The sequence below is a fragment of the Festucalex cinctus genome, chromosome 4, assembly GCF_051991245.1.
Source record: "Festucalex cinctus isolate MCC-2025b chromosome 4, RoL_Fcin_1.0, whole genome shotgun sequence".
Lineage (NCBI taxonomy): Eukaryota > Metazoa > Chordata > Actinopteri > Syngnathiformes > Syngnathidae > Festucalex > Festucalex cinctus.
In genome coordinates this window covers 8,388,246-8,401,624 of record NC_135414.1, presented here as the reverse complement: position 1 = coordinate 8,401,624, position 13,379 = coordinate 8,388,246, and the positions used below count along the sequence as shown (strand labels likewise).

Sequence of the window (13,379 nt, the reverse complement as noted above, 5' to 3'; positions counted from 1 at the left end):
CGCTCTCCTCGTGAGCTCTGAATTGAGTGTCTTCTCTCCTTTTTGTGTGTTTAATAGATGTCAAACTGGTAACCCTGACACAAGCTATTATTTTTTATTTACTGGTTTTAATATTACATCTTTAATGTTATTTTTTCCAGCATATTAATTGTAATTTCTCTGTTTTTGTATCCAAATAATTATTTACCATTTTGATCCCTGAAAATAAACACAATATGAATATAAACAATAAAGCACAATAAATGAAATAACATGACATCTTTAATTTGCATTTACAAGTGATTGGACGATTTGGAACACAAGAATGTTACAACATTACAGCAATTGAGCACACATGTGTGTTATACATAATCACAAAAACTTGAGTCACATAAACAAGTATGTGTGCCTTACAAGGAATAATTTGACTGTTATGTACACACTTCTGAAAAACACCTTCAGCTCATTTGAAAGGAACAAGAGTTTCAATTTAAAAGTGCATGTACCGCAATATTCTCACCAAATAACTTTTGACAGACACACACGATGCAACGATTTCAGACCTCTTCTCACGCTCATAAAGGATAAGGGATGTGTTTGCTACACATGGAAGTACATAATTCATTCATACACACGCACACAAACAATTTCACACATCCAAACATCAAATTTCACAAGTTAAGCTTTCCACTTTCTTAGTTTGAAGCCATTTTAAGTGTCCAACTGTTTGTTTATTGTGCTGACAAGTTCTTTGCAGTCATCCATGTGTGACTAGCTCTGCTCCTCAGAGAAGTTGGACTCCGATCTGCAAAATAAAATCAAAAATAATAAAACACATAATATAAGCAGGCTTCCTGTGAGGAAGGACATCACAAAAGAGTGACTTTACAGCTCTGGGTGCTTGTTGATCATGTGGTTGTTGTACTCCAACACCGGAGGGATGCTCTCCTCTTCCTCCGGGACCTGCAAGTCCCCAAGACACAAACAAGTTCGTCATCATCAGCTTTTCCTCCAGACCAGCGTCATCCCAGGGCAGCTCGCGGAGCTAGAGCGCCATCTGGCGGTTAGAAAGTGTACTCACCTCCCAGTAGACTTCATCCTCGAAGCATTGGTCGTCAGCAGGGTCGCCCCAGATTGGGATCCTCAGGATGACACCTGGACAAACACAATGAAGCGTCACAAACAATCAGCAACTAATGTTTTTCATCTTTCTCAAGAGATTCCAACTTCTATATGCTCCAATACCCCTATAAAACTTTTAAGTAAATGCTTCTCAACATTTATTGGGCCAGATATGGCCCCCAACTTCATTTTATAAGGACTTTATATTTTTGCAAATTGTTTTTATTTATAATAACACTGAGAAATGAGATATTACAAACATTTTTGTGACAAAAAAAATATTTAAAAAAATATAGATAATTATTTAGTGGCTTCTGATTTCAGACTGCATTTAACAGAGTGCGACTCACCAACAAGAGCTCCTCCTACTAGCCCAAAAACGATAGCTACACACGTGCCAGCAGCCTGGAAGCCCCCCTGCGTGCCCACAGACCTGCCCGCAAATCTTCCTTCAAAGTCAAACGTGTCGATCAGTCTGGAGGAACACAAAGCGATGCTTAGCCTCACAAAGCTACCAATGGCTTCCATCACTTGTTGCTATTTTTGCCAAATCGATACAAAGTCTTGACAATATATGATCTGACTCACACATTGATTAAATGGGTGACATGAGAGTGAGTGTGCAAGCTGCCTACCCCTGCTTGCTGTAAACACTTTCCGTGGCGGAAGCGGCAACAATTGCACCAGTAAAGCCGCCTAGCATGCCTGGTACAGCGTGCAGGTTGTGGACACCACATGTGTCCTGCAGTTTCAGGTACTTTTCCAAAAAGGGCTGAGAAGGGAAAAAATATATATATATACAGAAAGTTTTATTATTACGTGTACTACAAACCATTGGACATGAGCATTAATAACTCTTTAACTACCTGGTTGAGCAATCAATTGAGGGTGTTACACTCAACAAAGATGATATTAAATAGTTATGATGTTTCTGCAATGTGTTTAAGGCCAAGCCTTGGCCCTTTAAAGAGTTGTGTTGTTGGGGATGAAGTGTTGTAGTGCCGCACTTTGGCACAGGGGGGCGGTGTTGGTTCAGAAAGAGAATGTGAGCTGTGGAGCTTGCTCAGAGCGCAAGGTATGTTGGTGGAAAAAGCTAAAGTAAAGCTCGTGTGGAAGCACGGAAAAGAGAATGCGCATGTTCAGTCTCTGTACCACGGTTAAGAAGTTACTGGACAAGGGAAGAAGATTTAACAAATATTTCTATGCACTGAAACAACCGAATGATGAATTTGTAATCCAATTTTTCTGTTTATTTATTACGTTTTTAAACGATCAAGTGTCAGTTTGGTAGATATAGACGCCTGTTTCCGCTAGAAAGAGGAAAAAAACACTATTAAAAAAAAAAAAAGAAAAAAAAAAAAAAGAAAAATTAGCATCCCCTCCCCCCTATTTTTTTTTAGAAGGGGACAATTAATATTTTTTGAAACCACCTCATGTAAATTTCAAATTCATGTAAACAACTGAGGGCAAGCCTAACAAATGAAACGAAAGGACTATGATTCAGTAGCAACAAGGAATTTCCATTCAACAGCGACGTTTTGGATTTTCAATTGATTGTACATTCCAAAAGGTACAACTCTAATCTGATTTAAAAAAAAGAAAAAAAAAAAAAAAAAAAAGTGTTTACGTTCACTTGCATGGAATAGGCATGTTACCATAGCATATATGGCTAACGCTGGCTTGTTTACAGTACTAATGCTAGCTTTGTATTGTTAGCGTCGATATTTTGTTGAACATTGTGACTAATTAATCACAACGACACACTTTCATTATAATGTCATTATATACCCATAACTGAAAGCTCCCCCTTCGAGTTGTTGAATTTGGAGGAGAGGCAACAAGCTCACCGTGACAAAAAGATATCCGAAAGTCGAGATGATGCCAGTGAGGAAGCCCACAATGAGCGCTCCGTAGGGCATGATCATGAACTCAGCCGCAGTTCCCATAGCAACGCCACCAGCCAAGGTGGCGTTCTGGATATGTACCTGCCAGGTGAAAGGCCACCTTAATCATAGCTTCCTCATGTGTTGATTGTGTTTTTCAACTCCTGAAGCTCACCATGTCAAGTTTGCCTCTCTTCTGTGACAAGCTGGATATGGCGACAGTGGTGAGGACGGAGGACGCCAGGGCGATGTATGTGTTGATGGCTGTTCTGTGCTGACCGGCGCCGTGGTCTGTGATGGCCGAGTTGAAACTGGGCCAGAACATCCACAAGAACAATGTACCTGTGAGATGAGACAAGTCGGATGTCAGAAGCTGGAACTTAGAAATGGCGTCCGTGTGAGGAAAAGACATGTACCGATCATGGCGAACACATCGGAGTGGTACACTGATCCATTCAGTTTGTTTAGATTAAGTTTTGGTCGGTACAGAACCCAGGAGATGCCCAGACCATAATATCCCCCGAAGGCGTGAATGACCATGGAGCCCCCAGCATCTCTGCACTGTTGAAAATATTCACAGCAGCATTACTGTATTGATGGAATTTCAGCGGTGTCGTGACATACAATTTCATTAATTTCGAGACACAAAAACACTCTTCATTCAAATAATCTTTTCCCACTGAAATGAATGGAAATGCCACTAATGTGTTCCATCATACCCCCAAAAAACAACCAAAATGTTGTATTGTGTTTTTTAAGAAGATAGCACTGCATAGAAATTATACTCTGTATTATACTCTATAAAAACATACAACAATGACATAATTAAATAGAATGTGAAGAATTGTACTGTTTTTGTTAGTGATGTTTGCTTCAATTCAATTGACATTGTGCTGCTCCTTCTGGTGTGTGCACCTTGGCCACTTGGGGGCAGTAAAATACAGACATAGAGTCACACACAAAGACGAGTTTCACAACTGCTAAAGCTGCAGTAATATTTTTGATTGAATTTTTATTTTTCATTTTATCATTATTATTATTATTATTATTGTTATTAATTCAATCTCTGGTGTAATAACCTTATTTATTGATTGATTGAATTATTTTCTATTTTATTATCTGTTGTCATTGCTGCTGGACATGTAAATTTCCAAGAGGGAGCCATCCCAAAGGGATCAATAAAGTCAAGTCTAAGTCTACCCCGCTTAGTGCCCGAAGCTGGCTGGGATAGACTCCAGCACCCCCGTGACCCTTGTGAGGAGTAAGTTTAGGAAAATGGATGGATTTATTTATTTATTATTTATTGTTTGTTTGTTTTTCCTGAAAGTGAGGATTTTGGATGCACAGTTTCTAGAGGTGCATCAATCGATCGGCTGGCTGATTTATCGGCCCCGATTTCCTTAATTTTGGAAGATCGGTGATTGGCCGATGCCTTAAGAATAAACCGATCTTTTCCACCTATCTCATCTCTCTCCTCAGAGGTCTGAAAAAGTCAGCAATTGTCCTCTTCTGCTGAGATGACTTATAGGCTTTTCATTTTTATTTTAAAGAACAACTTCATGTGCAGTTAAAACAACCAATTTATATTATTTCGCCGATATTGTTCAATGTTTTCCAATAAAACAAGATTAGAACACTGAAGGTATATGCTGCTTGTAATGGGGAAAAAAAATAAAATAAATCGGTATCGGCAGGTCAGACTTGTTAAAAGATCGGGGATCGGCGATCGGCCGGAAAATTGTGATCGGTGCACCCCTAACCCCGGGTTTTCACCGGATGCGGTTGCGGTGCGGTTGCGGTGCGGTTGCGGTGCGGTCCGGCGACGAAAGCAATTCCATTCATTCGAATGGTGCAGTTTACACCGCTTGCGGGTGCGTTGCGTGTCGACTGCGGAAGGCCTGCGGCGTGCCGCAAGCCTTCCGCAAGGATAGACCTATTTTCTATTTTTGCCGGACGCCGCAGCCGTAGGCCTCCGGCAAATGGCAAGCTAGCACAAAACACATCGAGCGGGACAGGAAGACCGAGGCAGTTTCAAAATAAATTTCCGGTTACCTTTCAGAATAAAACACTCGCCAGCTCCTATTTCGCAAGTTTTTCAGCAAAACGTGACGTGGGCGTCGCCGGGCCATGTGCTCATTCACGGTTTAGACACCAGCGAACATGGACGAGGAGAGGTTTATATTGGAGGTGGAAAACCACAAAATAATATATGACACGGCACATCCTTTTTATAAGGACTGTAATGTATTGTGAGTTTGATGTTCGCGATTGCTTGTTGTGCCCGTCTCGCTTGCCGTACTGAGCGGCAGCCGGACGGGGAAGACAGAAATAAAGAGTGGACCCGCACTGACCCGACTCTCGCTATTAATATACTTTACAAGGACAACCAAAAAAAGGATGCTGCATGGAATCTCATAGCAGAAGAAGAAGAAAAGGTTAAATCAAAAGAAGTCCACCTCTCTTTCTGCTTCTCTGTTGAGCAGACTTTCTGTATGTTTGTCGTTGTGAAATGCCACATGATCGCGCGCGCGCGGTCCCGCGAGACACGTTGGGAAGTGGGCGGCGACGGAGCTGCCGGACCGCAGCTGTGCGGAGCCGGTGTGGATTGACAAAAAAATTGACCCGTCCGGAGCACGCAGTCAAGACGCACCGCACCGCAACCGCACCGCAACCGCATCCGGTGAAAACCCGGGGTAACAGGTTCCACTTGCTTCAGTGTCATCGTTTATGTTCAAATATCAGTTTTTGAAAGGATTATTTATACACCGTGACATTAATAAAAGTTTAATTAGCCTCTCTATGACTTTTTGCATTGCGTTAGCATTAAGATAGCGGATTTTTGTGAAGTAATAGTACCTATGTTTGTTTTCTGTGTAGTTTGACAGTACAGTTCAACATGAAGCGATGTTTTTGTTTGAAGAACTGTTCACTATTTGTCAAATTGCTGCTTGTTGTGAAGTGAGTTGAATTGACCACCATGCAGCGCTCGTGTCTCATAAGTCAAAGCAATCTTCCAAAACTGACAAGAGGGGGTCACTTGTATCTCAAGGCACGACTGTATACACTCATCAGATGATTCATTAGGTACAACTTTAGTTTAGTATCCGCTTCAAGGATGATAATGCTTAGTTTTGATTGACAGCTATTATTTGAACAATATTTTTTATTATCGTGGTTGTAGTTTACATTGGTGTGTGAGTGTAATGCTTGAAACTGTTCATCTTGTCTAAACTACAGTAGTATATACAGATGGACCTGTTTATTGTAGCCACTGAGTGTCTTACATCGGCCTACAAAATGTTCTCAAGCGTCACACTATTTACAATGATTGTCCACAAGACTCACATGTAGCAGGCTGAGGATGATGAATTCCTCCACAGCGAAGAGCGTGACACCAAACAAGGTGAAAACCAAGGTCTGGACAGGGCTGACTTTACCCAACAGGGCACCGTAAGCAATCAGCGAGCCGGCACAACAGAAGTCAGCATTGATCAAACTGGAAGAAACATTGCGAAAGCTCGGTCAATTTTCTTTTTTCTTTTTTTCTTTTCCTTTTTAAATGAACCCAGTTTGCCAAACTTGAAGGACCAGCTCTTAAAATAAGTTTTAAATACAAAAACATTCCTCCTTGGGCTATGAGCACAAAGAGGCTGCAAGACATCACATGACAGAAGCACTCAAACAATTGTCCAAAAAGTGGAAGCTCCAGTTCAAACAAAAACCCCTCCTCGGCTTAAAGCATTCCTCTCACCTCTCAACTCCGATGGTGATTTTTCCGGTCTTTGGGTCAAGAGCGTGGAACCAACCCTGCATCAGGAGAGCCCACTGCAGGCCGAAGGCGGCGATCAGGAAGTTGAAGCCCACTGCCCCAAAGCTGTAACGCTTCAGAAAGGTCATCAGGAAACCGAATCCAACAAAGATCATGACGTGGACGTCCTGGAAACCTGAAAATACAAAGTGCACGTTGAGGTTTGGGACACAAATGAGCCACAGTGTGTTGGAGTGATTTTGACATATAACATTTGTTTTTCCTTCATGTTTTTATTTTGTATATATATGTTTTTTTAATTGGCAGAAAAATTGAAAAATATGAATTGTCCGGTTTCCACCAGCAACAACAACAACAACAACAATAATAATAATAATAATAATAACAATAATAATAATGCGGTGATAATTTTTCTTTACTTTTTTTTTTTTCAAAAAACTGGCTTCCATAGGTTCATAGGTTAGAAGTAAAAGTTTTGATTTTTTTTTTTAACATAACCACTTTAACCCACCAAAAGGGAGTTTGCAGGGTTTTTTTTTTTTTAAATATATTTTATTTTTATTTTTTATTTTTATTTTTTTTGCATAAACCCAATAATTGAAACTGTTAACTGTGGAAAGTCATTCTAATAATGATGTGCAAAAAATAATTTAATTTAAATTATTTAAAAAATAATAAATAAGAATTATTTATTATAAGAATTATAAGAATTAATAAGAATTATTGCCATTAAAATCATTTATATTTGATTACAATTCTTTTATTTAAAAAAAAAATATTGTGATATATAAATATTAAATTTTTATTACTACTATTTATTCATTCTATTCTGTATCCTTGAGCGAAGCTCGTGGAATCAATGAATTTTTTTGTATTTTTTAAAATAATCATATATAGGCCTTGATGAATCTTGATATTTTTAAAATAATAAAACAAACTATTTGAAAATAGAATTTAAAAAACACATTGTCAAGAGTGAAAATCAAAGTCCAAAGAAAAGTGAAAATTGACATTACAGCTGCAATAATAATAATTTAAAAAACAAACAAACAAACAAAAAAAACAACAACTAATACATACTAGGATATCTGAAGTAGAAGTCATTCTCGATATCGCTGGTGATGTTGTGGGATTCTTTGTATTCTTCCCAGTGAGCATCCGACTCGTCATCGTAGCGGATGAACACTCCAAAGAGAACGACCATCGCAATCTGCCACACGAAGCAGACGGCGGGCAGGCTGATCCGCACGTTAGTGTTCTTACGGACATTGCAGATGACCTCGCAGACGTTGCCCATGGTGACCCGACTTGATGACGCTAAGCTGGCTGTGTCTCGGCTGCAGCATCACAGGTGTACTTATATGGACAGGCGAGGAGGGGGCGGGTCCTGCTTGGCTTGCAAACACATGGATAAGTGCACGCATTACCTAAGAGCACGTACACCACGCCTTCATCTGCAAGTTCTGCATTTGTATCAAGGTCAACATTCCTTAACAATGCAAGAAGCTCAGCAGGAAGGGCCCAAAACAATTGACAGTCAATTCTTTAAATCATAGACCATATTATAATGATATTGTGTCTTTTACTAGAAATTAGTATTAGTATTCTATAAAGTCATCTACAAGGACAAGTACCCACACAGACACAGGTAGAACATGCAAATACTACTCAGGTAGGGCAGCCCGGATTTGAACCCACAACCTCTCACACTTTCCACTACTTATTACTCAACCACACTTGTGAAAATGTTTAAGCATAGAAGCACAATTGCATATGAAGTCAACAACATTCTATGTAAATCTTGGTTTAATTGTGTTCATCCTACAAATGTGCAATTACTGATTACCAATTGCATGTTAGATTGCTGTAAATGAAGCAAGCAGCCAATATCCATTTTTTTTCCCCGTGTGTGTAATATAATGCTATGTTTCACGTGATTATTCAGCATCTTGTTTTGATCAGCATGACAGCTCAAATCAACTCTGGTACACAGTAAATTCTGGATAGTAAATCTGACTCTATTTAGAGTAAATTTGACTATTTAGAGTGGAACCAAATAGACTCAGTTTTAGAGTAGGCTAATATTTCACTTGGAAGGGAGTAAAATGAAGAATTGAAAAATAAAATAAAAGTTGCTCAAGGGTTGAGGAACAAACTCACGACCTTCAGGTTGGGGGAGTAGATCTCCCAAGCTGAAGGTCGTGAGTTCATTCCTCAACCCTTCAGTGACTTTTATTTTTTTCCCCTCCCAATTCTTTATTTTATTCTCTTCCAAGTGAAACAATACTATAAAACTGAGTGTTTATGTTCCCAGTCTAAATAGTGTCAACATTACTCTACAGAATTTACGGTGTAGAGAGGATTTTGCATAAAGACCTGTTCCTCAGGTGTGTGAGAGTCCAGTCACATGCATGTGACGTGTTCGCGTCGTACTACTACCGAAAAAAGGCACTGATGGGCGACATCACGATCTTGAGATTACAGATGAAGCATTCGTCACATGGTCTTGTTTGTGACTTTTGGAACATTCCAGATCATATCACTTTCCTATATGCGTTCATTATTCAATGTATTACATAACACGTGTCTCGAAGAAGATTGTGCCCTCAGATCAGGTGAATGTGAACACCAGTTTCGCTATTATTCTCGTTATATTCATTCAACTGGTGTGGCAGATGGAGGGAATGGATGGGCGGAAAGTTAGTGCACGGCTGAGTCGTTATCGCCATAAGGTGCCTTCAGTAATTTTCTACTTCAAAAAAAATAATTAGTCAGTACAAATTTTATTTCTAATGAAGTTGGAACAATTATTTGCAAATCATTTTCAACCAATTGAACGCCCTCCACAGTGGTACCAAATTATGGCCCAGAGCCATTAAGTGGCCCACAGCATATACTAAAAATCACAAATTTCTTAAAAATACTGTAGAGCTTTTCTAAATATGCAGAGATGCAATTGAACTATTTAAAATTAAACAAGGAACAATGTTTCTCCATAGCACAGTGGTGAATAATGATAACTGATTTTTACAAGCAAAATGGTTTCCTTGAATTTCTTGCTCCTATTCAAGTTGCAGTTAAAAAACAAACAAACACCAATATATAACAAATAGGCAATAATTTTTAAATTAAAGTTATAACAAAAATTAAAGTGGACCTTGCATCCTTTGATTTTACTGTATCCCACCCTCAGAAGACAAAAAGCATACAATTTAATGTATAAACGGATTAATGCTATTGATTTGTACAATTTTATTTATTTATTTTGCAAATACTCTTTTGAATTTGATGCCTGCAACATGTTCCAAAAAAGATGCGAGAGGCACAAAAAAAAAAAAAAAAAACGAGCAAAGCAGAGGAATGCTTAAAAAAAATAAAATAAAAAAAAGCACCTGTTGAACATTCCACGGGTGAACAGGTTCACTGGAAACCGATGACTGTCATGATTGGGTAGGTGTAAAAGGAGTGTCCCTTAAAGGCAGTTGTTTACAAGCAGGGATGGGATGAAATTCAATACCTTGTTAACAACTGCGTGAGCAGATAGTTCAACATTTGGTTGGACTAAAACAAAGGTGTATATTCACTAACAATGCGCTGTGTCCGGTAATATCGCGAAATATTGCACCACAACTGCACCCGCAGTCTGCGCCCAGTTACCCACCTATTCACTAAGGATATTGCCAGCCAGAGAGTGACGTGCACCATGCGTCTCCACACCATGCAATGCTGTTATGATGGTGCATCAGGTTAATACATGCTTTCCAAAAACGTTATTTGCGTCCCGCAAACTCCATGTGGCTATTTGCGCTGGCGTTACTAAATTAGACACTGTATATCAATGTGTCTCATTTGCATTGGGGTGGGCATATTTTGCGTCAAATGTATGCAAATGACCTAATTTACATACACGCAAATAACACCGGTGCACCGGGGCGCAATCTGGTTGGCAGTAGGGATGTAACGATAAGGGCAAAATCATGACATCGTGATATTAAAACTGCCACAATATCGTCGTTGTCATGTTCACAATATTTAAAAGGAAAACATATGTTAAAAAAGTCAGGTTGATTTCCATTTGTGAAGTTCTAGCACCCTCTAGTGGCTAGTTTATTAGTGCAATTTAATTTTCATTAGGGATGTTTTGGCCTTCTACTGTATGTTTAAAATCTATGCTAATTGTCAGATGAAGGGGAACCTAATTTGCTTGTGAAGCGATCAATGTGTGCATTATAGCAATATTGTTATTAGAGATTGTAGGTGGTTTATATGCATTACTGTTATGTACAAAAGCACAATATTGTGCTTTTTTTTTTTAGTATGAGCTCTTTTTTTTTTTTTTTACACAATATTGTGATCTTTCTTATATATCGCCCCCTCCCCCAAAAAAATATTGTGATAATTATCGTATCGTGACCTTTATATCGTGATAATATCGCATCGTGATGCTTGAATATCGTTACATCCCTAGTTGGCAGCGCACTTAGTGACGGATTTCCCCATGTGTTTAGTGAGCGTGTTAGGCGCTCCCGGATTGCTCCATTTTTACCGGTTAGCGCCTTGCAAAGGCGACGCAAACCTTTAGTGAATATATATATAAGTTTCTCAATTTACAGTTTTGGGGATTTCATCAGTCCATACAGTCCATAATATCAAAGATTTAGAGAAATTGCTGCACGTAAGCAGCAAGGCTGAATACCAACATGGAATGCCCATGACCTTTGATCCCTCAGGCAGAACTGCAATAATATCAACAATGCCCAGAAACGCCATCAGCTTCTCTGGGCCTGACACAAAGTCCAAAAGTGTGGTCTGACGAGTCCACATTGTCTGAATGATAGTGATATTGACCTGGCTACAGCTCCATCAAATTCTTGGCTTGTACAGACAAACCCCTCAGTTCAGTTTAACTCTCTTCCAGTGACTTTCAAAGTGTCAACAAGTCTAGCTTTGCAATTACAATTCTTCAAATGACTGCAGTGTGTCACATGCTTAAAAGGGGAACCGCCACAAGGGAATACCATCACCGGCATACTTGGTCTTAAAATGTTTGTCTGATGATTACTCAGTGTCGTTAAACACAACTTGAAGAATGAGCCGCCAATGCTTTGCATGCGGGTTAACTCTCATACGTTCACGATCTATAACCATTGTGAACAGATTAATACTGGTAAAAACATTTCCTGTGTTATAAAATCACGTTTTTCTTTGCAGTGTGTAAAAGTACGACACGACTCTCAACAGTTATTGTTTGAAGGACAAAAGGGAGGGCTTCAGCAGGCATGAAATGTATTCAATAGATGTGGAAATGATACAAAGTCACCTGCAAGTATTTCACCTGGGCTGGCGTCTTCGCACATGTGACAGTGGGGCTGTATGGAGGTTTCAGATGCTATCTTAAGTTTTTACATTCCAGCCTTGTTCTCCATCACATGGCTTGCTACGTTTTGCAGTGGTCAGGCGATGATGCCTGAAGAGATATTAGCAGGGAATGTCAGTCAGCGTGGCGGTAAGACACACACGAGTAAAAATGAGCAATTACCAAAACAAAGCAGGTCCGTTCCTTTCTTTCTACACATGAGTTTTGGGTGTTGTCATGATAGATAATGATGGTGATCATCATAGGGCTTTCGTCTAGGCTGAATTGGAAAAACTGGTAAATACTTTCTTGATGCACATGTCTTACACAGGAAAAGTGTATATAATATATACACTATGTATATATACATATATATATATATATATTAGTGATGTCAAACGATTAAAATTTTTAATCTGATTAATCACACTATAATTTTGATTAATCATGATTAATCAGCTAAATTACTTGCGTATTCGCGTAATATAAAATAAATACAAAATAGCGTAATATTTTGACATGAACACATTTTATTATCTGAATGTCATTTGCAAACATGATTAAATGCATGTACGCAATTGCATGCATTATGCAATTGCATGCATGATGCATGCGTGTATTGCTCAAAACGTAACAGCATCATATCAATTGGGTGCAATTCAGCAATTATTAATTAATTAAATGCAAATTACTTTTGTTTTATCTAAAGTCCCGTCGGGGTGTTTTTTAAAGCAAAATTTCCCACCGAGCACACCAACTGGAGTCACCCCGCTCATTTTGGAACAACAGGCGTAGGAAATGCCGTGCATTGACCTAATCACTGACCTGCGCAGCCTTCAATATAACCATTCGAGGTTACGTTCAAGGCTTATGTGCGGTCAAAAAAAATAGTGCGATTAATATGCGATTAATACGTGATTAATGCGACATTTTTCTGTGATTAATTAATCGATTAACGCTTTGACAGCCCTAATATATATATACACACTATATATATATATATATATATATATATATATATATATATATATATATGTATATGTATGTATATGTATGAATGAGAGTGTTTGGAAAAAACTGACTGTAGCCTAATTATAGCAAAAATATCTTTCATATCCTATAAAAAAAATATCCTTCCTGCACTAACTGCACTTCTAATTCTGTGGACTATTATATAATAGGCTTCCTTAAAGTATTTGTTTTGTGGATGGTTGCTCATCTGATCATCTGATAGTAAAGCTAGTCCATTTTTTTATGGTATTTTTGGTGA

At 38.8% G+C, this 13,379-nt stretch overlaps 1 protein-coding gene across 1 annotated transcript; it reads right to left on the bottom strand.

Moving 5' to 3' along the window:
- Positions 1–243: 243 nt before the first annotated feature.
- rhcga (Rh family, C glycoprotein a) lies at positions 244–8,094 on the bottom strand. Its single transcript, XM_077518614.1, has 11 exons — positions 7,834–8,094; positions 6,736–6,928; positions 6,330–6,480; positions 3,401–3,545; positions 3,160–3,326; positions 2,949–3,086; positions 1,737–1,873; positions 1,452–1,576; positions 1,061–1,134; positions 869–942; positions 244–784 (listed from the first exon to the last, which is right to left on the bottom strand). Exons 1-11 carry the CDS (start codon positions 8,048–8,050, stop codon positions 751–753), a joined length of 1,455 nt encoding a protein of 484 aa, XP_077374740.1. The 5' UTR covers positions 8,051–8,094; the 3' UTR covers positions 244–750.
- Positions 8,095–13,379: the final 5,285 nt, after the last annotated feature.

Bases quoted from the DNA above. Each gene is read 5' to 3' on its own strand.
- rhcga (XM_077518614.1), bottom strand. From the start codon at position 8,050: ATGGGCAACGTCTGCGAGGTCATCTGCAATGTCCGTAAGAACACTAAC. The intron at 3,087-3,159 runs GTGAGCTTCAGG...TTCACCTGGCAG, and splicing joins AGAGAGGCAAACTTGACATG to GTACATATCCAGAACGCCAC. The intron at 1,135-1,451 runs GTGAGTCGCACT...GTGTTTGTCCAG, and splicing joins AGTAGGAGGAGCTCTTGTTG to GTGTCATCCTGAGGATCCCA.